General features: G+C 41.1%; 2 protein-coding genes and 1 long non-coding RNA gene across 4 annotated transcripts in view; 1 reads left to right on the top strand and 2 right to left on the bottom strand.

The window, feature by feature from the left end:
* The window catches only part of FGF2 (fibroblast growth factor 2), a 50,147-nt gene extending 41,917 nt beyond the window's left edge, over positions 1 to 8,230 (bottom strand). Inside the window, exon 1 of the mRNA XM_074338547.2 lies at positions 7,652 to 8,230. Coding sequence (XP_074194648.1) covers positions 7,652 to 7,829 — 178 coding nt within the window. The 5' untranslated portion in view covers positions 7,830 to 8,230. The remainder of the gene's footprint in view (positions 1 to 7,651) is intronic.
* Positions 8,231 to 8,574: 344 nt separating this feature from the next.
* On the top strand, positions 8,575 to 11,483 carry LOC141572836 (uncharacterized). The gene is made up of 2 exons (XR_012498329.2): positions 8,575 to 9,600; positions 11,190 to 11,483. It is a non-coding gene; the product is annotated as an uncharacterized LOC141572836 (long non-coding RNA).
* Positions 11,484 to 15,448: 3,965 nt separating this feature from the next.
* Positions 15,449 to 25,276, bottom strand: part of BBS12 (Bardet-Biedl syndrome 12) — a 53,443-nt gene continuing 43,615 nt past the window's right edge. For both annotated transcript variants that reach the window (XR_012498229.2, XR_016019095.1), the window contains 2 exons: positions 22,115 to 22,721; positions 15,449 to 17,701 (listed from right to left, as the gene is read on the bottom strand). The gene's annotated coding sequence lies outside the window, so the exon portion shown is untranslated. The remainder of the gene's footprint in view (positions 17,702 to 22,114; positions 22,722 to 25,276) is intronic.

A 25,276-nucleotide genomic window follows, 5' to 3' on the forward strand; every position in this document is an offset into this window, starting at 1 on the left:
CATATATATATATATGTATAAACACATACATACACATATATATGTGTATATATATTTATATATATACACACACACATACATACACATATATATGATTTACAGCAGGTGTTAGATTAAAAGATATACACTATTAGGTAGTAGAGAGATTAATTTTGTTTCTAATTCAAAACAAAGACTGTACATCAAGTAATATATTTCAAAAAATAATTCTCTAAACGGGGGTATTATTTGATTCTGTTCCTCTCTTCCTTTCCTATTTATGTAATGACCACCTAAAAACATACGAATTGTTTTCTGTTTGCAAAATGATTCAGTTTAGAAAGGAGTAGAGCGAATCTGGTCATTCGGCAATTTCTCCCACCCACCCTTGCAGACATCACATCACAAAGACTATGACTCACTTTGTCACATAATTTCTGTCCTTTTAAAGAGTTTTCAGATTGTTGTGATGAATACTGGCTGGCTCATAAATCTGAATGAATTTTAGGGTGAAACGATTGGTGCCACTTCCTTACAGCCAAAAAGGATACTCACTGCGCTCCCAGACAGCTCTGAATCCTAATTTATCAAATGATTCACTGGCTTTAGACTTGAGAGATTTAAAGTGTCTGATTCAAGTATGAATTCTTCGATCTGCTTTCCTTAATGAGAGCACAATAGCAAGTTCTGCAATTGGCTAGAAATATTGATACGTTATTCAATAGCTGAAAAGGAAACCTTCCACAATAAAAAGTAATCCTCACAAATGATTATGTTTTAGCTTTATTGCTTCCAGGGGTCTCCAGAAAGAACTACAGTGATGCTATATGCAGTATATCCATTTTCCATGCCTCATACTGAAGTATTTATGCTTACTTATTTAAAGTTCTAACTCACTCGACAACTATAGATTGAACCTCTTCACAGGCCTCAGCCTGTTGTTCATTCAGCAATGAATGAGGCTGTGACAGTGTATCTATCCCTCACACCATGAGAGACAGTGCTGACACACATAGGACACCGGAGAGAGACTAGAAACGATGTGCTGAAGGAACAGAGGTCACAGAAAGGAGGGGAGAGGGCCCAAACCAGGGCCCTGGGGAATCTGAAAGCAAAAGACCAAAGGAGGGAGAGCCCAGAAGAAAAGACAGCTGGGTAGGTGAGAGGAGAATGAGGTTGATGTGGTGTAGCAGAAGCCATGAAATTCTCAAGAAGACAGATGCAGGCAATAGTGTCAAATGTGAGAAGCAAGGTAACAAGCTGGACAAGGCCACGTGATGGAACTGGAAGGCTGCTGGGGCCCAAATGACTGAAATAGAACACTGAGGGCAGAATCCAGAGTTAAAAAGAGAAAAGGAGATGAAGTAGAAAAGAGGACAGATTCTGGGATATCGGCCACGAAGGGATGGACGAACAAACGATGCACAGCGTACCTGAGGAGCTGAACGTCACACAGTACGTGATACGACTCTTAAATGCTTTGGAAAGAAAACAGAATTCTTAATGAGAGTTTCAAACTATCCTGAAAAAACGATTCATCTTTCTGTAACACTATGAAACGCCAATACCCTAAGAAATGCCAATAGCCAGCCTCTAAGATCTCCAAATATACCCTGGTTACACATAACCATCTTCATTAAGACTGACCAGTGTCTCAATGTCCGTGCTGCTACAAGAGAACAATAAACCTCGACCAAGCTTCAGATAGTACATGGCCCAGGCGTAGTCATTCCACAGGAAGGCCCACGCAGAATGTTTCATCATCGGCTGACATTTAGTGAGCACTCCCTGAGTAACAGGTACAAGCCTTTTATGATGTTGTTTATACGGAGAAGTCATGGTTCCCACCTTCATGTGCCAGCACCTTCTCTCAGAATAATCCACTCACAGAATCTTAGCCAGATCACAACCACTCTATACAAATTCCCTTTGAGAAAATACTTCTTTCTTGGCTAATTTGAGTGGTTGGCTAATTATAAATTTTAACTGTAAATTAATGGATAGCTCAACTATAAATTAAACCAGAAAAATTTCTTTCAATAGTTCAATTATACCCGGGACATAACACTTAATATTCACATACTTCCTCTTCATTTTTTTTTTTTTTTTTTTTTTTTAAATCTCCAGAATATCTTGAAAATCAGTGAAACTTTTGTTTCAGAAGTCTATGGGATAATTCAATTTAGAGGGGAAGTAAGTAGCCGTTTGCAAATACAAATACAGACATTCTCACCACACACACACACACACACACACACACACACACAGGATTTCTGTAAATGAATGAGTAAGCATTAAGGATACATTGATCAACTCAAAAGTCACCGTGTGCAGGAAGAGCGACAGAGGACAATTGGGATGAGACATAAATTAAACACTGAATATTGGCGGTCTGTTGCCTCCAGGTCCTCCAAATTTCCTCAAACTAAAAATATCCCACAGGCATTTAGAAGGAACTGGTCTGGCTTCTAAGAACCACAGTCTACACTCAGTGGGTGAGGTTCCCTGGGAGTGACCATTTTCCTTTCAGCCCTCACCTCAGTTCCTGTGGTTTAGAGGGAGAGTTTGAGAGCAAAAGAGAATGCTCTAATTAATGGAACAATAGACACAATAGGGGACACTGAAAGTCCTGGTGCCACCACTACACTTCCTAACGGTACAACGAAAATTCTACACTGAAAACTGTTACCCCAAATTATTTTCCAGACTACCGAGCATTAAATATTAGGAGAACCGACAACATGTAAATGAAATACAAGACCAGATCCCTGATTTCAGAGTGCAGAAAATGGTAAGCTCAATCTCAAAACAGAATGAAATATACTTTTTGGACAGACTATGGTAGTGAATGCGGTTTGCGCCCGAATGTGTTGGTTTGCCTGCTCTAGAATAGACTCTTCTAGGCCAGCCTCCTCGCAGATGTGTGCTACAGGACAAAGGGGCCCAAGCAGGGTGTGTGGAAAATCAGCACACACTGGAATTGGAAACACAAGCAAAGGCCATGGCACATGTGTAGTTACCATCCTGTCGTGCCGGCACCTTGTGGTTAGAAAATAATGGTTCTAATAATGTGAGACCTTAAATCGCCTTTTTCCGTATCGTTGATGGTGATTTCTGAGAACCAACGTGGAGATGAATAGAATCAATTTTATAATTATATTGTATAAAGGATGGTTCTTGTTTTGATTATTACATCTGTAACACTTTATTTTCAAATTAAAATCATGGCCATCCATTTAAAGTGGCATCATAAATCAAAATGAGAATACTTAGAACCTGGTTGTTACGCCACAGTTAAAGTCTAATTACACCATGGCCACTCCATAAATACAGCGAGAGACCTCAGGGCATGTCACAAGGGGATATTGCTTTTTCTAGGCTGAAGTCACTTGGCATCAAACTCATCTTTAAAGGCTCCTTAGGTGTGGTAATATCTATGACTCATGAATTGTCCTTTCATTGCTGTACCGATTCCATGATTTCCACAACTAAATGAGCTACGAGATTCTTACTTCATTTGTTTACTGAACACACAGTGTACTACAGTAAACATGTTCATTAGGGCAAGTTAGTGTGATCCACTCCCCAGATATTACCCCAGAAAAGGTAGGGGGAGAGCACCTGGTGTCATTAAATCAATAGTTCCGTTTACATAAAGGAAGAGGTGGCTTTATCCAATCCCCCAGGAATACAGCCAGAGGCGACCTGTATTCTTACTAGAGGTGAACTAGTGAGAATTCCTCAGAGGGGCTGGCTATGTCAGTAGCCAGCTGGCTAGGTCCTCTGAAACGGAGGACCTAAATTGGGGACCCAGAGGGTGTGGCCTCATTCAGACGATCAAAGAGGAAATCAATCGGCAGGTGAACCTCAAATCAGTTCCTTTCCTGAACCTCAATATCCTTTTCCACAAAAATGAGATCAGTGAACTAGAAGCGTCCCTTTGAATTTCATAAGCCCGAGTTTTTGTGATTGGGTGGCATCGGATATGTGCCGTGGCACAGGGCAGGGCATCAGATCGACCAGGACCCATCCCTGCTCCTGGGCACTGGGCAGGTCCCTCGGCCTCTCCAAGTCTCAGCGTCCATGGGGGCCTGGAAACAGAGGAGGGCAACAGGCGGTCACCTCCTGGCAGAAGCCCAACGGTATATCTGGCACTTCCAACCACCTTGATTTTCCCCTAAGTAAGAGCATCTGGAGCCAATTTCATGCTCCAGTGTACACAAGCGGCACGCATCTCACTTACCGTACTCCACCAATGCGTCCGCACTGCTCGGGACAGCATGTTCTCTCTTCTGCATGTCTTTACACGGTTCGCCACTGTACAGCGTACCCTTAATTTTACACATTCCACGGACGTCTGGAAGAGGCCTACCAAAATATCCAGGATGCCCAGATAGGTGTGCAGCACGCACACTGGACAGGCACAGACAGTCACCACACCTGCTTTCATCACGACACATGTGTCAAATGAAGGTTCACCCAGGACTCAGAGAAAGTGCAGGGGAACGGGCCCTGGGAGTGAACAACTCAAGTGAACACCCAGGACTGAAGCTAAGGTGACCTGCAGCCACACTGAGCAGTTGGACGCCTGCTGTTCAGTCGTGTCGGCCTTCGTCTCCTCTCACGTCCACCTCTGTTCTCCCTGCTCTGGCTCCCATTTAGTACCGGAGCCACACACCCCCACACACCTCGCCAGCACCCCACATTTATGCCAGCCTTCAAAGCATCCCTCCCTAAACTCTGGTCCTTTGGGTCAGCTTTTGGAGAAGAAACCACAATTTAATTCACACTAAATGTTAAAATCTGGTAGTGGCTGAACTCTTCCTTTCAGAGGTATTTGCATTTTAGAAGACATCTGGACAGAAAGTGTCAATGCCAAAGGACTCGATCTCCAGGGACAGGTATTCAGGTCAAGTGGACAAAACAGTTTGAGGACTGGGGCTATGGGTTCTTCAACTTTTCAAATAGGTCTAGACATCGGAGCCATAATTCAGTGGGAAGCTGAGGCAACCATTAATTCTGCTCTTCTCCATGTTTGCTGGGAATCGAGATGTGGTGGAGAGGATGTTATGTCCTGTCCACACTCATTGTTTTCTTATATCTTTCCCATCAGTCTCCTCCTAGTTTGGTCAACTATGGGCACACCTTCGCCAGCTCAGAAAAATATACAGTACTTAAACTTAAGTCCAGGTTGGGCTATACAGAAGTGGTCTAGATTCATCATGTTTAGGCCTGATAAAAAGTGACTTTGAAAAATCAGTACTCTCCACAAGTCTGGATGAGTACTCTCCTCTTCACTTTATCATTTTGTCTATAGCTAGTTATCAGTTTGACGCAGTTTCTCAACCTTAGCACTGTTCACATTTGGGGTCATCTTGCTGGGGGACTAGGGAGGTGCCCTGTGCATTGCAGGGTGTCCATCAGCCTCCCTGGCCGCTATCTACTAGATGCCAGTAGCACCCTTCGGGGTATGACAACCAAAAATGTCTCCAGACATTGCCAAATGTTTTGGGGGTGGGGAACCACCCCCGTTTGAGAACCACTGAGGTAAAATAAGATAACAAAAATGACAGCCCAATCCACTGTTGGGAAGAAAAAGCTAACAGTAGTTTTTACGAGAGTGGTAATGTGGTATGCAATGCAGAAGTACCCTCACTCGCTAGCCCCTACAGGTTTACTCTGCAGGAAATAGAGTATCAAAGGCTTTGAAGAAAAAAAAACTGATTCAGCAACTAATAAAGTGTCTGAGAAAATTAAAAGGTACTAGGGGTAGCCCCAACGGGCACCCGATCTGGAGGAGAGTTCTTCTGTCTTCTAGTCATAGAATGTGCTTTTCTATTATGAACAGTTTGTGCTGCTGGAAAAGAACAAAACTAACTGGGACATACATGCACCTTCCCTCATCAGTTGAGCTGGCCTAGCAGACAATGGCGGCGGAACAGCCTTCAAACACACAGAGATAATCTGGTGACAGCTATTCAAGATACCAAAATAGAGAAATAGCACTAACCCATATATTGGCTTACATGCATCTTTTCAGTTTTAATATACGATGTAAGTGACTGATAACATTTTTAAACTACGGCAGTCCTGAAAAAAATTAAAGACCTGCATCTTTTGCTTGTTGCTATTTTGGAATCAGTAAAGACCCAACTACTACAAAAGCACATTTCCCAGTTCTTTTTCAACTCAGGTTTGGTGGCAGAGCTTTCTCCGCTTCCTCCTCCTCATCCCCAAGTGAAGACACTCATTAGTTTCATAAGATAAAGACATACCCGCAGGGGAATGAGTCGCAGGCCCCCGGGCACCTTTGCTCAGGCAAATGGGGGATCAGAGTCTTCATCTGAAACCCCAGAAGGAGGGAACGCCAGAACACACAGCTTTTAAAACCGTGTGTTTACCTACACTTACAGGATGACAGTTAAAATATCTCCTGATCCTTTTTTATTTCAAATCCCAACAGTGTATGTCAACCAGCCCATTTCATGCCTCTTTGCTCTGGAGGAGTGGGTGATGCGCCGCCAGCATCACCTGGGAACTCGTTGGAAACGCCAATGACAGGCCCCACTCCAGACTTAAGGGAGAAAGGGCTCTGCAACGAGTTGTAACAAACGCTCCAGGCGATTCCCATGCAGCCTAACGTTTGACAACCAATGATTTCAGCCGTGTTAGTTCTCTAACCTCAAAGGGACAGTTTTACACAAAAGTGTAGACTGGTAAACGAAATCCTCTGCGCACTTTATGTAAATTTTCACCTGATCTTCAAATCTGATTCAAGCTACATGTTTTCCCCATTTCAGGGAGGAGGACACCGGCTCAAAGTTCCAAAGCTAATTACTGCAGGTGTTTTTACTACTGAAACAAGGATTTGGCGCATTTTATTCACAAAGTCCGTATTTTTTGCTTTTCCAGCTTTCGGCAATTCCGGAAAAAATAAGTATCCTTATTTCTGTAAGTATCCCAACAAATGGGATGGGTGAGAGCAGTGTGTCAGCTGCTCAGGTCCTATCAAACAGGTATTTAAAGGCGCGATTCTGGGAAGGTGTTCTTCCAATAAAGAACGTAATTTGGCGGTGTCCCCTAGGTCTCGGTCCGCGAGACTGCGCTCGTGCGACAGAGAAGGGGTCGAAAATTCGAGGGGGTGTGCACCTCCTCGCCGCAGGTATCCCCGATGCTACAGGCTGTCGGCGCGAAGGGAGCTCGCAGCGCGGCCTGCGGCTCCGCACCCACCGGAGGGGTTTACCGGGGAAAGTGGCACCCACAAAGCCCGTGGGAGCACCAACCCGACACCGCAGCGCGGGGAGGAGGAGACCAGCGGTGAACCTGAAACCGCCAAGGGCCGCGCAGAAAGAAACCGCAGTCCCATTGGGTCGGAGTGAAGAGAAGGAAGGAGCAAGGAGGCTGGAATGGAGCGGAGGGGAGCACCCCCAGGAGATGGAAACGGGGTGGGGACGGAGGCTGGAATGGATGAGGGGGGAACTCCAGGTGATGGAAGTGGGGTGGAGAGGAGGCAGGAATGGAGGGAGGGGAATCCCAGGAGATGGAAACGGGGTGGGGACAGAGGCAGGAATGGAGGGAGGGGGGACCCCAGGAGATGGCAGTGGGGTGGGGCGGAAGCAGGAATGGAGGGAGGGGGACCCCAGGAGATGGCAGTGGGTGGGCCAGAACTCACTGTGAGGGTCGCTCTTCTCCCGGACCCCGTCCACTCGGCCGTCGGGGTGAATGCGCAGGAAGAAGCCGCCGTTTTTGCAGTACAGCCGCTTGGGGTCCTTGAAGTGGCCGGGAGGGAAGGCGCCGCTGCCACCGTCGTCTGGCAGGGCGGGCAGCGTGGTGATGCTCCCGGCGGCCATGGCCCCACCGGGACCCTGCCGGGGTCCCCGCGCTCCTGCAGCCGCGCGGGGAGCCGCTGCTCCCCGGCCTCGGCCCCGGCCTCCGACCTGCTCCGGGACGCGGCCCCGGCCCCGGCCCCGGCCCCCCAGCCTCCCACCCGGCGGCGCGCGGCCGCGTCCGCTGGCCCCCAGCCTTGCGCCGCTCGGCCCTGCACTCTCCGCGGGCCCTGGAGCGCAGGGAGCCGGGCGGCCCGGGAGCGGGGGTTTGGGGCTCGGAGTCTCCGCGGTCGCCACTCTCGAGAGGGCTGCCTCCCGACGCTGCAGCGCCCGGGATCCGATCGCAGCCGCGGGCACCGCGTCCGCAGGTCTGGCACTGCCGGACCACGGCGTCACATCTTCTACATCCCCACCCCGACACCCACCCGCCCGCCCCCCACGCGCCGCTCTCCGCCCTCCCGGCGCGCCGCCCCCAGCCCGCTCCGCGCTGTCGGGGCCCGGCGCTCCGACCGCAGCACGCAAGCGCGCGAGTCGGGTCCCCGGGGGCCCAGGAGCGGCGCGGGGCGGGGAATGCGGGGGGCGCGCCGCCGAGCGACTGCCGAGGCCTCCGCGGCTCTTGGGGCTCGACCCGGCTGGCTCCCCTGAAGTCGGCCCGGCCCGGCCTCTCGCCACCCCGACCATGTTTAGTCTTTCTCGGCACTGCGGAGCCTTGCGGTGCAGCCAGCCGTGACTCAACTTTTAAAAGTTTGAATGCAACTTGCTCCCCCATTTTTTTTCCGTGCCAGCGTTTCAAATCGGAGAAACTATGTCCACCCCCAAAAAAGTAGAGGAATCAGAAGCGAGGGGGATTCTGTGTCGAAATAGGTTTTGGACATCGCTAATCACCAAAAGAGCGGGGGACGCGCTGGGCAAACTGATAAAATTGATAGCAAGGCTGACGTCATTTACCTCCAAAAGGAGAGAAAGAGGCCAGAGGAGGGGAGCCGGCTGGATGGCGAAGAGGAAAGGGGTTTTGTTTTGTTTTGTTTTGTTTTAACCAACCTAACTGGAATTAGACAACGTGGGAAAATGAAGATGCCTCAAGTCCTTATCGTGACAGATACATGTTCCTGTCTTATTCCTAACGGGTGGCACTAGCTCTAGCGAAATTGTCAGGCATTTCTTGGCGAGGGCAGTGTGAAAATCCTGAACTACAAAATTGAATTGCACTTTGGTAGTTTTCAATAGTAACAGGCACTACAGATTAGCAAAATATTCATCCAGAAACCTTCATCTACTGAGCACCCACTGTGTGCAAAGCATTTCGGTATGTGCAGTGGGAGATGCCTAGTGAGCTGGGGTTTTCTGGCACAGGGAAGGAGACTTGACCTGAGCATGAACAACACAAATACCAGTAGCGTGTCAAGGCCACAGGGAAGTGAGATGAACAGACATGTCAGACAAGGAAGGGTAAATCAAGTTGGGGGCAGGCAGGAGTTAGGGAAAGCTTCTAGGAAGAGGTAAAAATATAGAAATTCCTCTACTTAGAAACATGTTTTGTTTCAAAAGGTCATCCATAAGTGCATTTGTTCATAAGTCTGCAGAGGGATAGCTCTAGATGCATTTCTAGGATGTTAGGAGTAAGAGTTTCTAGGATTAGATGGGAGTAAGACGCATTTTTACGATTCTTTGCAGCTTTAAACCCAGGCATACTCCTCTCTGGGCTGGTGTCTGTTGTCTGACACCTCTCTCTAAAATGGACAGGATTTATCTGCATTGAAAATTTATTAAGACAGATGCCTTCCAGGTGATTTCTGTAAGTATCCCAACAAATGCTATGACTACTGTAGCACTTGACAAATAGAGTAAAGAAATAAAGTGGAGTCACTATAGCAAGCTGCTAAATTACTAAAATCAAGTAGGTTGAAGCATGAAGAATCGATTCTATTCTTGTTTTAAGTAGCTTGTGAACTTAACCTTTTGAGCTTTCCAGTCCTGTGTCATTAAACCTCCAAACAACCCTCTGATTACCCCTGAAGGACTAAGGAAAGAATGTTCATGCAGCCAGGCCACCTGACACTCATTATCCAGACCATTAGCCATCTAGAGGAACCATCTTAACAGTCAGAGGCTAACAATGAAGGGCTGATTCTTCTTAAGACTGTACTTTTTATTATAAGAATGCTTACCTTGTATTCTTTGGAACACTCTGGGTATTGGCTAGTTGTGTTTCTGGTTTGTAAACCCTAAGACCCTTGGATAAGTCTTTATCATTTATTTCTAGCCACAGCCTCCAGACTCTTTTTGAGTTTGTTCCACACAATCATCAGGTTGCCACTACCTTGAAATAAAGCAGATTTGATTGAATAAGCCTTTAACTCTGCATCACAGAAATGGGAGTATTCCAAGAGCAAAGGGATAACAGCTAAGTCAAAATGTTTTTTCACAATGGTATCCAGAAATTTTGGTAACAGCTACAAGCAGTTAAGTAATGTGTATGCTAATGGCTCCCAGATCTTGTGGAACTGCATTCCATGTACAATAACCCCTTGTTTCCTAGTTCCTTCCAAAAACAGGAGTGGGAACATCACAGGAAATAGTTAATTCAGGTCTAGGAATCTAGGTATCCAAAGCAAACAGTGTTAATTCCAAGAAGACATCATTAAGATAGTTGTCTCAAGTTCCTACCCAGCCCCCTCCCAACACAGACACACTATTCTTAGATGCAATCAACTTGCTCTCAGATGAACCAGGAGCACTCAAATTACTTACATTCTCAATTTACCCAATTATGAGGATAAATATAAAAATAAAGATAATTTTGAAAAATAGAACCAATAGGAGAATTTTGAAAGATGATGGACACAAAACTTGTTATTTTTAAAAAACACAGGTTCCAGTGAAAACTATTTAGAAACTATAAAGGGAAGAAGTATTTGCCCCCTCAGTACCAGATAAATTACTTTGCAATTAATAAGAATTGTTCATAATCTAAATAATGAAAAGGACAATGATTTAATGAGAACCTTAAAAAACCCTCAAATGTTCCTAGATGGACGCATATAGTAAAATAACAATGTAAAATTCCTCTAACCATGTTTTAAAAAATTTAAACAATACTAGTTTAAATTCTAGCACAATTTTAAAAACTATACAATGATATCATAGAATTCATTTGGATAAATAAACATGAGAATAGCAAATTCATCTTTTTGTTTTTTAATTGTAGGGAAAACTGTGAAAAACTTAAACGGACAAAAATATCTTCAATGGAAAATTAGGCACTGTCTAGCTTATCTGATTCTTTGGGGTCTCTGTCCCTTTCATTGTCTTTGAGCAACTTTACAATTCTTTTAAGTTGTAGATAACTGTCATGGACTGAATTGTGTTCCCCCAAATTCCTAGGTTGCAGCTCTGATCTTCAGTGTGACTGCATCTGGTAAGGGGCCTTTTGAGGGAATGAAGGTCAATGAGCTCATCAGGTGGGGTCCTAATCCAATGGGATCGGTGTGCTTACAAAAAGAGGAAAGACACCAGGTGTGTGCACACAGAGAAAAGGCCAGGTGAGGACACAGCAAGAAGACTGCCATTTTCAAGTCAAGGAAAGAGGTCTCACCAGAAACCAACCATGCCAGGACCTTGATCTTGGACTTCCAGCCTCCAGAACTGTGAGAAAATAAATTTCTGTTGTTTAAACCACTCAGTCTATGATGTTTTGTCATGGCAGCCCGAGCCGACTAATATAATAACCAATAACATGCAGATGAATTACGTCCAGTGGAAGGAGACTGATTCCCTGCTGTGATGGTTACTTCTCTGTGTCAATTTGACTGGGCTAATGGATGTCCACATAGCTGATAAAACATGATTTCTGAGTGTGTGTATGAGGGCGTTTCCAGAAGAGGTGGCATTTGAATCAGTCAACCGAGTAAAGATTCGTTCTCACCAATGCTGGTGGGCATCATCCAATCCACTGAGGGCCTGAACAACACGAAACAGTGCAGAAAGGATGAATTCTCTCTATCTTCTTGAGCTGGAATATCCATTTTCTCTTGCCCTCAGACATCAAAATTCCTAGTTTTCAGGTCTTTGGACTCCAGGATTTAGACCAGCAGCCTCTTGATTCTCAGGTTTTCAAACTCAGAATAAGTTAAACCACCAGCTTTTCTGGTCCCCCAGCTTGCGGATGACATACTGTGGGACTTCTCAGCCTCCATGACCACGTGAGCCATTCCTATAATAAATCTCATCTATATATCTATATCCTTATCCATATCCGTATCTATGTCTATCTTACTGGTTCTTTTCTCTGGAGGACTCTGATTAATGTACCTCTTCTCCTTATGGAATAAGCCAGTTTTGCAGCTATTTATAAATTCATTTCAGCATTCCATCTGCCTTGATACATGTGACTCATTGAATTCTTTCAAACCAGTTGTCACATCTTACTGGTTTCCTGATTAATTAAAGAGATAATATAAACTCTATATATTTATGAGATATAAATTTTTCATATTCACCTTCTGTCTGCATGAGAGACATGATTTTACCTTTTAAATAATAAAGAGTAATGAGGAGAAACTTGCCCTTTCAGATGTTAAAAGGTATTATAAACTTGTTATGTATAAAACATTGTGGAACTGATGCAATGATTGAGGGATCAATGCAAGGGTTACATTTTCAGACGTATCTGACCTGACTAATAAGCTACCACCAAAACAATGTTTTAAAAATTTTAATATCACTAGTAATCAAAAATGCATGTAAAGTCATAAAAACTCCCCCAAAATAAGAACCCAGCACCAAATGGCTTCACTGGAGAATCCTAGCAAATGTTTAGTGAATTAACACCACTCCTTCAGAAATTCCTCCAAAAAAATTGGAAAAGGAGGTAACACTTCCTGAGTCATTGCTGAGGCTAGTATTACACTGACATCAAAACCAAAGACATCACGAGAATTTAAACCTATAGACCAGTATCTCTTATGAATATAGATGCAAAAATTCTCAGCAAATTACTATCAAACACAATCTAGCAACATGTAAAAGAGATTATACATCATGTCCAAGTGGGATTTATTCCAGGAATGCAAGGTCAGTTAAGCATAGGAAAATCAGTCAATGTAAAACACCATATTAATAGCAGAAAGGGTAAAAAGACACACGATCATCCCAATGGACATTTCAAAAGTGTTTGACAAAAATCAACACCCTTTCATGATAAAAAAACACCCAACAATCTTGCAATAGAAGAAAAGTTCCTCAACTTGATGAATGTCATTTAAAAAAAAAAAAAAAATCCACAGCTAACATAATACTTAAAATGGTGAAAAAAACTGAAAACTTTCCTCCTACGATCAAATACAAAACAAGGATGTTCATTCTCCCCACTTCTACTTAACATTATAGTGGAGGTTCTAGCAAGGACAGTCGGGCAAGAAATGAAATAAGGCATCCAGGATACCTCAGCTGCAAAGGAAGAAGCAGAACTATCTCTATTTGCTGATGACACAATTTATATATAGAAAACTCTAAAGAACATATACACAACTATCAGGGCTAATAAATGAGTTTAACAAGGTGGCAAGATACAAGATCAACATATTAAAATTAGTTATATTTCTTTACACTAGCAAAGAACAATTCAAAAACGAAATTAAGAAAATTCCATTTACGATAGCATCGAAAATAAAATATTTAGGAATAAACAAAGAACTTCAAGATTTGTATACTGCAAATTACAAAACATTGAAAGATTAAAGAAGAGGTAACTAAAGGGGAAGGCATCCACATTCATGGATTGGAAGACTTAATATTGTTAAGATGGCACTCTTCAAATTGGTCTATAGATTCAATGCATTCTCTGTCAAAATTCCAACTTCCTTATTTGAAGAAATTGACAAGCTGACCCTAAAATTGATAAGGGCATACAAAGGACCCAGAATAGCTAAAACAATCTTGAACAAGAGGAACAGAGCTGGTAAACTTGATTTCAAAACTTTCTACAGAGCTACAGAGTACAAGACAGTGTGACATTGGAATAGGATAGACATACTCGTAGATCAATGGAACAGAACTGAGAGTCAAGAAACAAACTATGACATTTATGATTAACTGATTTTCAACAAGGGTGCCAAGACTATCTAATGGGAAAAGAATAGTCTTTCCAACAAATGGTGCTGGAACAACTGGGTAGTGACATGAAAAAGAATGAATTTGGATCCCTTCCTCACACCATATAAAAAAACACACAAATCAACTCCACATAGGTCACAGACTTAAATGTAAGAGCAAAACTATAAAACTCTTAGAAGAAAACACAGGTATAAATCTCTGTGACCTTGAATTGGGCAATGATTTTTTAAATATATGACGGTAAAGACACAAGCAACAAAAGAAAACAGATACACTGTACTTCATCCAAATTAAAAAGTTTTGTGCGTCAAATTACACTATGGACAAAAGAACCCAGAGAATGAGAGAAAATATTTGCAAATCATATATATGATGCGTCTAATCTCCAAAATATATAAAGAACTCTTACAACTCTATAATAAAAAAAACAAAAACACAAAGTACCGAATTTAAAAGTGGGCAAAATATTTGAAGTTTTTTCTCCAAAGAAGCTATAAAAATAGCCAATAAGTACATGAAAAGGGGTATAACACAATTACTCAATTAGGGAAATGTAATTCAAAACCACAATGAGATACCAGTTCACACCCACAAGGATAGCTATAATTTTAAAAACAGAAATAACAAGTGTTGTCAGAATGTAGGATAATTCGAACTGCTATGTATTGCAGGTGGAAATATAAAATGGTGGAGCTGATGTACAATATACTCTGGCAGTTTGGCAGTTCCTCAAAAATTTAAACAGAGAGTCAGCATATGACCTAGCAATCCCATTCCTACATATATAATGCAAAAGAAATGAAAACATATGTTCACATGAAGACATGTTAATGAATGTTCATAAGCATTATTCATAATAGCCAAAAAGTGGAAACAACCCAAATATCATCAACTGATGACTGGATAAACAAAACGTAGTAGAGTATGTTCATTCAATTATTATTTAGCAATACAAAGAAATGAAGTACTGATATATGCTAAAACATGGAAGAACCTTGAAACGTAATGCTAAATCAAAGAAGCCATATAGAAATACCTGCATATTGTATGATTCCATTTACAGAAAATGTCCAGAATAGGTAAAACCATAGAGATACAAAGCAGATCAGCGACTTCCAGGGGCTGGGAGAAGAGGGGCAGGGGGAGAAACTGCTAATGGGTATGTGTTGTGGTTTTTTTGCATCGTATTATACACTGTAAAACGGTAAGTTTTATGGTATGTGAATTATAACATAAAAGGTGAAATACGTGCTGAAATAAAAATAAAATTTTTCTCCCGTAAAGTTGAGAGAAAAAAATATTAGGTTGGTGCAAAAGTCATTGTGGTTTTTGTAAGCATTTTTAATCTTTTAAACCGCAATTACTTTTGCACCACCCTAATAAATGATATTACCACCACAAAGTGACCTGGAGACTTCATGAACTTCCAGAGGGGAAAAAAAATTATTGTAGCACTTTGGAAGGGCAGTTTAAAAGTGTGTGTATTGAATCCTTACATTTTGGAAATTAAATACCACTTGAGCCAACAGTTTTGGTGCAAGAAATTTACTCTAAAGGAAAAAAATCACAGATGTATATGTTTAGTAACCTTGGTGTTCATTACAACATTGATTCTAATGATAAAAAATGAGACAGAATATAGATAACTAAAGGTAAAGAAATTAATTTGAAAAAATCACGTTATATTCATACAAACTAATGTGTTCTATGCAGCCACATAGAAAATTTTGTGGGAGAATACAGTAACATGGAGAAATACTTGCAATATATCATTAATTGAAAGCAGCAGCTTACAAAACTATGTAACAATCTCATTTGGTACATACGCTCCCAAACACATATTAGAGTGACATATGTTACGATGTTAGGGCTGATTACCTTGGATACTCAAATTACTTTTACTTTATAAAAGTAACCTCTGGCTACTCACTATCACATAAAGCTTATTTTCTAATGTTTTATATTGTTTATTTACCTGTTTCCTTATTTATTATCAGTCCCATTACTCCAATAGGATACCAATCCCTCATAAGAGGGATCTTTTGGCCTAAATGTGCCTGTATCCTTGGGCCTAGTGGCACTAAGCAGGGCCTGAACTTTTTTTTTTTAAATGAATGCATGAATTAGTTTCATTTTAAAAAGTTGTTTTTGAAAACTAGACTCTTCATTTACATTATAGTCAATGATTGTAGAACTCTGTTCACTTCTTTTTAATGAAACCGCACAAAACCTATCTCCTTATGAAATCCCACTAAAATGCCCAAATCACTTTCTTCTAAAACCTAGTACATGAAAAATAATTTTATCAGTCCTTGAGTCATCATTATGACCCTCAGTGATGGTATGCTCGAGCGAGCCATTCTATTTTATCTCCACAAGAAGTAGTAAAAGGCTCACTGTGTTTACCTTCTATGCCCAGGTTGCAGATTCTGACCTCAGCAGAATAATGGGCTGGGCTTTACGTTCACTTTGTGTACTGGGTTTTTAAAAACAAATAAACAAACAACGAAAACACAAAAGTTCCTGAAATAGCCAAGGCTTGATTATGTTCCATTTGGCAATTTTATTTTTAAAAGTTGTCTTGTCACTCTAAACAGACAGCCAAGCCCAGTCGGTCACTGTTTTCAGATGTCCGTCGGGCTATTAATCAAGTGCCCAGTCTCCTCTCACAGACTCGGTGATTTTGCCTTCCCAAGCTAACCACCAAGTTCAGAAACACTAAAACGCCATGATTCTTTTTCTCCTAAGTTATCCTTGGGGTTTATTTCCCTGAGCACCACTTGACAACCCCAAAGATTTGTCTTTTACCTTTTAAAGACCGGGATGTCAGAAGGAACCAGGTTTATTCATATGTCCCACATTTTGTAATGAACTCAGCACTGTATTGAGAGTTGAGTGGGAAGAGCTATCGAATCAAAGGAGGAGCTCAGCCTTCCTTCTATCAATTTCATTCAAATAAATTGTTATTAATATGAAATATATGACAAAGATGGCCCTTTACAGAAGGACTTGTTAGTCATTCTATTCTGTGTGATCTGCTCAGATTATAGAGATTCTAATCTTGTTGTCCAGCTGTTCTTATTTCGACATTAGTTTAAAAGGGCATCCTGACCCTCAATTCAAGAAACTTTTTTTTTTTCATGTGCTAAAACTAGGAGAAAAAAACACAAAACCAAACCTGTCATCTTAAAGCAACGTTGCAAGAAGTAGGGACCTGAACTTACCTTTGGGACTGCTTCTTGGTTTTGGGAAGGTGCTGTGAATGAACCCTTCAGTTATAGAAATTTAATGCAAGTCCCCACCCCCAGTGCTACCCTGCGCTCAACAGTCAAAAGATAACTAAATACATAGAGAGAACTTAAATAGCAGTGAGAAAAGACCCACAGGGGAAGGCGTAAGAACAAGTAGTACACAGGAAAGGAAATATGCATGAGTACATAAATATATAATATTCACATAGAGCAATCTTTTAAAATATGTAAATAAAATATAAAACATGTGAACAAAAGAAATGCAAATTAAACCTAGAATGAGATCTCCTCGTATTGTTCTACTTCTCAGATGGGCACAGTGAAAAAGTTTAATATCTAGCATTAGAGAGGATGAGGAAACAGGGCCTCCCTTTCACTGCTGGTAGAAGGTGAAACTGGCAACACTGTTCAATATTTGAAATGAGCGTACCTTTCAATCCAGCAATTTCTTTTCTAGGACTGTATCCTACAGACATATTCACAAAGATGTATGAACATACATACTTCGGCTTTGTGTGTGGTTGCAAAAGTCTGGAAAGAAGCAGTAAAAATGGTTATCAGGCGAGGCTTATAAAAGAAATTATAGCAGAGCTTTAATGAGTATTTTTTGAAAGCCTATCATTAACAGACGCAATTCTATAGTGAACTATTGCAGTTTTTTTGTTTTTGTTTTTTAAATGAAGTCAATCTATATGTACAGCTATGGTAATGCTCTCCAAAAAATATTGAAAAGTGGAAAACAAGTGAAAAATGCAAGGTGTACTACAATGTGTATAGTATGCTTCCATTTTCATGAAGGGAAAACATGCATACACCACAATATATATATATATATTTGTAGACAGACTATTTCAGGAATGTACTGTTTTTGTACTATTTGATTTTTTTAACTATATGCATGGACTATTTTTTCCTACTTAAACAACTTATTTTAAAAGATTTGTAGTGAGAAAATATAATAATATGAACTTCCTCATTAAAAACACAAAGTTAAGTGTGGAGGGTCCAGAAAGTAAAGACGTTGTGTGTCGTCGCTGGCTATAGGGCTCCAGGGTCAGCTCTCAGATGGCTTCCGTACTTCCCACCAGAAGAGTGGCTGCAGCTGTATTTTGAGAGGCGATCTCTATAAGTACGCCTTCACCAGGGTCTGCCTCATTCCTCAAAGTTGGACTTTCAGGTGTTTTAGTTTTCAGTTCCTTTACGAAAGGTGAAACAAATCCAGACTGAATACGATAGGCCGAGGCCCAGGAGTAGGACCCCCTTGGCCAGCATGGATAGATGTGCATGTTCCCCAAATGTCCACAGGGCACAGTGGGGCTCCCCATTGGGAAGATGTGCCACGACTGTCTCATGCAGCTAAGTCTTATTGTTGCTTTCTTATTTTTAAATCTATCATTTCTTTAAAATGAAGGAATATTTTTTAAGACAAGCTTACGGCTATTTTCCTTGTAAACATTTTTATTGACAAGTTGAATTAGGTTTCTTTTCATTCTTTTTTTATTAGTTTTTAATTAGTGAAGAAGCCCATTAATATAGTATCCTTTTGAAAAATAAATGAAAGCATTACAGATAATGGCGAGGGTATCTTTGGACTCCGCCCACCATCCCAGGCACTTCCCTTTTCTCCGCAGATGAAACCATTTTTCTTTGTTTGGGGTGTATCATTTTGAACCTTTCTGTGTGTATTTACATCCATACACGTACTCATTGGGAAAAACAGAGTATTGTTTTGTAGGAGTGTGTGTATCTTTACATAATGCCATACACATAAGGTTGTCCTTATGTTGCAGCAACTTGCATTTTCACTCAGTATGTCTAAGAAATGTTTCCACATTAGTTGAGTAAAGAGCTACCCTGTTCTCCTGTTAACCGCTACTGAGTATTCCAGAGAAATACACCCGTACCACTTAACCACTCCCTGACTTATGTCATGTAGGTTGTACACAAGTCTTTGCTGTTACACACAATGCTGCAGCAACCATCTCCGTACTTGCCTCCATGTGCATATATTAAAGCTCTTCTCCAAAGTTGTTACCTAGTAATGGACTTGCTGGGTCCCTGCTTTTCCCATTTTAAGAGACATTGCCAAGTTCACCTCCAAAGTGACTGCACTGAGTGTATTCCCACCAACAGTACTGACGCCTTCAAAGAGGTGACATCCTTGCCAAAATTTGACCATCATAAAGCTGAGAATGCTAATTACTAACATAGATAAAGCCTTTCAACAAACTGGAAAGGATTAACATGAAACAAGTAAAGTTCTACATCTAAGTTTTTTAAAAAAATAAATCGGGCAAGTATAGCATGGTGGAATTTGGCTTGGAAAAATGTCACGTAGAAAAGATCACATGGAAGTAAACACAATGGCCGAATCCCAAGCCTACAATCCCCATGTGAATCTGGATCTCTCACAGTCTACGATCTGAAAATAACGGAGGTCATCTATGCTGGCGTAGGGAACAACAACAACGCGTGGCTGGTAGAAACCAATGGGGTAAATCACTGCCAAACAAGCCGACACAATTGGGCTTCATTAATAGTGCCCAGATGGCAGGACGTTTCAATTCCTCTGAACTCTGATCACATCGGGAACACTCATGTCTTCAGGGAATATTTCAATACAGGGCAACACTGCGTCCATCATCATGTATTGTGGTCATCATACAAATTCCCACGTAGCATCAGGTTCTTTTATTCAAAGACTGAGGAGGAGTGCGTCACAGCAGGAAGTCACAGGAACACATTTCCTTCAGGTCTCCAAACTAATCCAGTAATTATAAACTCTTCCTTTGTTAGCCTTCCTAGAGACAGGACAATGAACCACCGTAGGGTTCTCCCATCTCTACAGTGCTAAGATTTTTTATCTTTCCTTGCAAATACTTCTGTTTTCCCAGAAATGTTCCCAAACATCAGTAACTTTAACCTGACCATATGTGGTCACATAGCAATGCAGACCAGATTTATAACTATTATAAACTCCAACCCACCAAAACTGGCTGATTATTTGTGTTTAGAGGGAAGGAATGAATATTTTTTTCTTTCATCACTGAGACAGCATCAGCTTTGTCCGTAGCCCAAGTTTACTAGATCCTCAGCCAAAACTATGATTTTGTAACTCTTCAGCCAATGACCTCAAGCCTGGCCTACAGCAAACATCCCCTGGGATAAAAAAGGTCATTTAAACACCTCAGCCCCTAGTCACTAGGAGAATACAAAATTTCATCTCAAATTAGTATTCTTTAAGGTCTTCTCACAAAAGTAATACAGAAAGAATGAGTAATGATTTTTTTTTTAAGTTGGAACAGGAGTTGACTGGATTTGAAAATTTCAAATGTTTTCTCAATACTCCTTCTATGATAGGAACATGCATTTCATTAATTTAAACTCTTCAAAACACTATGCTGTCTGAAAAGCTAATGTTATTGTTGTTTTTTACAACTGTATGAATGTTCATCAAGATAAGCACAGAGATGAAAATACTGCTGTAATATCGCCAGCTAGAAATTATCATTGGTAACATTTTGCTAGTACATTAATCCCCCTTATCTTTCAAGACCCTAATGGATGCCTGAAACCATGGATAATACCAACTCCATATATTACATTTTTTCCTATATGTATATACTTATCATAACATTTAATTTATAAATAAGGCACAGTAAGAGATTAACAATAACTAACAATAAAATAGAACAATTATAACAATATACTGCAATAAAAGTTATATGAATGTGGTTTTCTCTCTCGCTCTTTCTGTGATAACCAATCTGATAACCTAGATGGCTACCAAGTGACTAATGGAAGGGTGGCTTATACAGGGTGGATAAGTTGCACAAAGGGGTGATTCACATCTTGGATGGGATGATATAAGATTTCATTACGTTTTCATAATGGTGCAATTTTAAACTTGTACATTGTTTATTTCTGGAATTTTCCATTTAATATTTTAGATGTTGGCTGACCGCGGGTAACTGAAACTGTGGATAAGGAGGGACTCCCATATATTCTTCATAGATAAATGGATAGGATAGAGATATGTGGAGTTTCAATTTGTTTTGTTCTGTTTTTACAAAGTTGGGTCATACTGAACACACTTTCATAACATTATTTTCCACTTACCAGCATATTATAAACATTTCTATGTGTTATTAAATATTTTTCTACAATTTTATTCTTAATGCCATCATATTATTCCATTGCACAGACATACCATCATTTATTTAATCCACTGTCTATAGAAATTTAGGTGTTTCTCACTGTTTAAATAATCTTACTGCTTGATTCTAATTACTTTCTTAGGGTTAATTCCTCGATTTTATTTCTTTTTGATTACCCTTTCACAGGACTCACTGCACTTGTAATTATTTATGTAATATCTATAAAGTGATGGAATGTAATTTCCAGTCCTTGATATAGAAGACCCTCAATAAATTCTTTTGATTCAATAGATGAATGGTTTAACATTTTGAGGTACATTTTATCAAGCTGGTTTGAAAAAGCTGTGTCAGTTTACACTTTTTACAAAAGCATGGTGAGAGTCCCTTCTCTCTTTACCTTTAGGTATTGTCTTAAATACAATCTTTGGATAACTTGACATGCCAAAAAAATGGCAGTTCACTTGGTTTAATTTGACTTTTCAAAATTATTATAGACATCGAACACTTTCATGAGTTTCTTGGGCATTTATATTTCTCGTTTTGTGATTTGTTAGACGTAAGTGTGGAAAGTGCCAAGGAACAGTCATTTCAATATTACCTGGAAGGTGCCTAAAACACCAATGTTCAAACGACTTCACAGGCAATAACTTCAGGCTGTAAATATCCAGGATATTGACTTTTAGTCTGGAAGGGAAAGATTCTCACCTCTGCACAGAGGTGGACAAAAAGGCTCCCTATGCTGGGTATTCTGGGGAATAGGAAGGAAATCCCAGTCACGTACACTTACTTTTCAATTGTTCTTTTCTGCTCGCCACGCTCCTCATGCAACATGCATTTTTAAAGGAACCAAATGTAGAATATACAGTGCCCATTTTTCTTGGTCAGTTCTTTTCAGTGCTTGATTTTCATTTTCCTCCTGTTGTATTTGTTTTCCTTCAGGATTTTCTATTCATTTGTCTACCCCATTTCCTGATCCACTTAGAATAAATCCCAGTGTGCCGTCACCTCCACCTCACTGGTATTAAGGACTCTTATTGACATCAATGTGTAGGCTGGAGAAAGTCTCTAATATTTGAGAGGAGCTAGTCATGCAAGTTGTGTGGCCCTGTCTTCACTTCAAGCCAGCAAATTAAAAAATCCCAAACTGCATCACTCATGCAGAGTAAACTGATGCGTATTTCTTTTAGTTTTTGCAGTTGTTGAAGGGTATTGAGTCTCTTGAGAACCTACAATCTACCTCACACCCATAAGTCACAGGTCACGGCTGCTGGTGGGCGGTGACATCAGTGCCCAGGGTCAGCTCACTCTGACGTGTCCAAAAGATGTTCTCGTGTAACCATCAAGCGTTCAGAGAGGAAGCGTACGCTGACACTCCAAGTGTACTTTCAACATCACTGTTAACACATAAAATGAAAAGCGGTGAGAACAGCAATTCGTGACACTGAAACCGAACTCGTTTCTTTCAGGCACAGAAAAAAAGAAAAACTACGAGTCTGTGTTCAAGGCATGGACATTGCACTGTTGAGACAGGCTGTCTGGCACAGGGTATGTCAATAATAAGGCCTATTACCGCCCCCACCCCCTCAGTTGTCTCAGGAAATTCTACCATATTGTCTTGATCCATTAATTCTTTCAACCTCTAAGACCATTTCGCACTTCTTTTTCCTCAAAGTTCCAACCAAGCCCCACTCTTAGTTGACTCCTTGCTTTACTTCTTATTTCACTGAACATAATGGAATCAATCAGAATAGAATTCCCTCAATTTCCAGCCATGAGCTAGCCAGCCTCCCTGACCCCTGCCCTGCCCTCTGCCCAGCTTCACCTCAGCGTCAGGCCACATTTCCTCTCCTTTTTTGTAGAAGGGCTTTCCTCCAGCTTCAGTTTTCCTCCTTTCTAACAGAACCTTCTCATCAGCATAAAAATATGTAGCTCCTTCCCATCCTCAAGAGCCCCTCCCTTCCCTCCACGCCACACCCCTCTCCAGATACCAGCCATTTCCTGCTTCCCTCCACTGCAAAATTCCTCAAGCCTTGTCTAATAGTCTGCCTCTTCCACTTCCACCCATTTGTTCCTGTGTTTTAAGCCTTTGATTTCATCTAGTGCTTAAGTAACTGTGTGACAACAGAAGTAACGAAGACGAAAAGGGCTTCACCCACATTCCACGAGCCTAAGACATCGGTTCTTCTTATGTTGCTTGTGCTCCCTTCTGTTTGCTCGTTGGCTAATGTCCTTTTCTGCACTGCTGCAATCATAGGCTAGGAATATTTTGTGTTCTACTCTCCTTGGCTAATGTTATAATTTCCTATCTTTCTCCATGACTTACAGAATTCCTATTTTAAGAATTAAATTTCACCAAGTGGATATGTATATGATTCATTTCACTCTCCACTGTTTGGGGCCTTTCGATGGCATTTTACCATCGTTACAAATGCTGCTGTGGTCAAGCGTCTCATGCACAGCACTCACCAATGGCCTTTGTGTGAAGTGACTGTTCACAAATACTGTACAGGAATCATTTACAAAGTGGCATAACTGTCCTATGAAATAGTGGCTGGTATTTGCTACAGTAGCCCCCCCACCCCAGTCTGTGGTTTCACTTTAGGTGGTTTCAGTCACCCACCGTCAACCGCAGTTCAAATATTACATGGAAAAATCCAGAAATAATTCATAAGTTTTAAATTGTGCGCCATTCTGAGTAGCGTGATGAAATCTCGGATGATCCAGAGGGCTAGTTCCGTGCTTCTCCCCTTCTTTCCTTGAAATGAAACCTTCAAAACATTTAACTACTCACATCCTCCCTATTGTCCAAATCTTGATTTTGGATGAGCTAATTAGATGACTTCAATCCCACACTATTACCATGTTTTCTCTCACAGAATATCCCTCCTGTTTCAAAATTCTTAACAGAGTATAGTCCCCAGTTAACTATCGTCATTCACTGAAATTTAATTGTAAATATTATAAGATTCATTGCTCATCAATGTTTCCTGAATGTTTCATCTTCCCTATCATGAGACTTGATTCTCTTTCAGTTAGAGAATTTTGTCAGAATGGTCTATGGATATTTCCAGAGCCCTTGCAATGTGTGAAAACTACTTGGCTCTCACATGTGACTGGTAACTTTCCTTCATGTAGGGACATTGCCAATGGTCTGGAAATGGAAATGCAAATTGTCTGTTTCAATCATAACTGCAGATAAGAAATCCGTTACTAGTGGTCTGGTTATCTTCCCTTTGTAAGTTACTGTGAAAGTTCTATTCTTTGTCTGGAAGTGTAAGATTTTCTGCTATGATGCCAAGTGATTTCCTAATTCCATCATTCCTTCCACATTAGGTAGCACATTACTGTAAGGAAAAGCTTTCTCTTCTCCTCATTCATTTGTTTCTGTACATTAGTGTGGACTTAAGGAAGCTTATCTTATTCAATAGGCAATAATCTGGTTCTATGATGATAGTTTTCCCTCTACCTTTCTGAGCTCTTGGCTGAGGCCCCCTGTGATAAAAGACAGATTTAAACAAGGGAAAAACAAGCAGAAGTTTATTAACATGTACACCTCATGTATACATGGGAGATTCCCAGGAAGACTCAATAACTCTCCGGACGGCCCAAGCTTCCACCTTAAATACCATTTTCAGCTAAAGACAGAAGAAAGATGTTAAAGGAGGAAGGGAGAAACCAGTTATGGGAGGGGACCAGGAAATGCACGGTAAAGGGTAAGGTTTGCTATCCAACCCGGGACTTCACTAACAGTGTTCTCTTGTGACTTAGTCATTCACCCCATCCTGGTACTGAGAAGGAGTTACTCACAAATGGAGATTTCCTTTATAAATATAAGTCCCTTACAATAGGGCAACTTCTACTCTGTTTCAGAGCTTCCCCTGTGTCTGCAGTTTCTCAAAATAATCAGCTGAAAATAATCCTTATGCTAAAGATGCATATTTTGGGGTGG

Source organism: Rhinolophus sinicus, chromosome 15, assembly GCF_057876585.1.
Source record: "Rhinolophus sinicus isolate RSI-liver-muscle chromosome 15, RSI-T2T, whole genome shotgun sequence".
Classification (NCBI taxonomy): domain Eukaryota; kingdom Metazoa; phylum Chordata; class Mammalia; order Chiroptera; family Rhinolophidae; genus Rhinolophus; species Rhinolophus sinicus.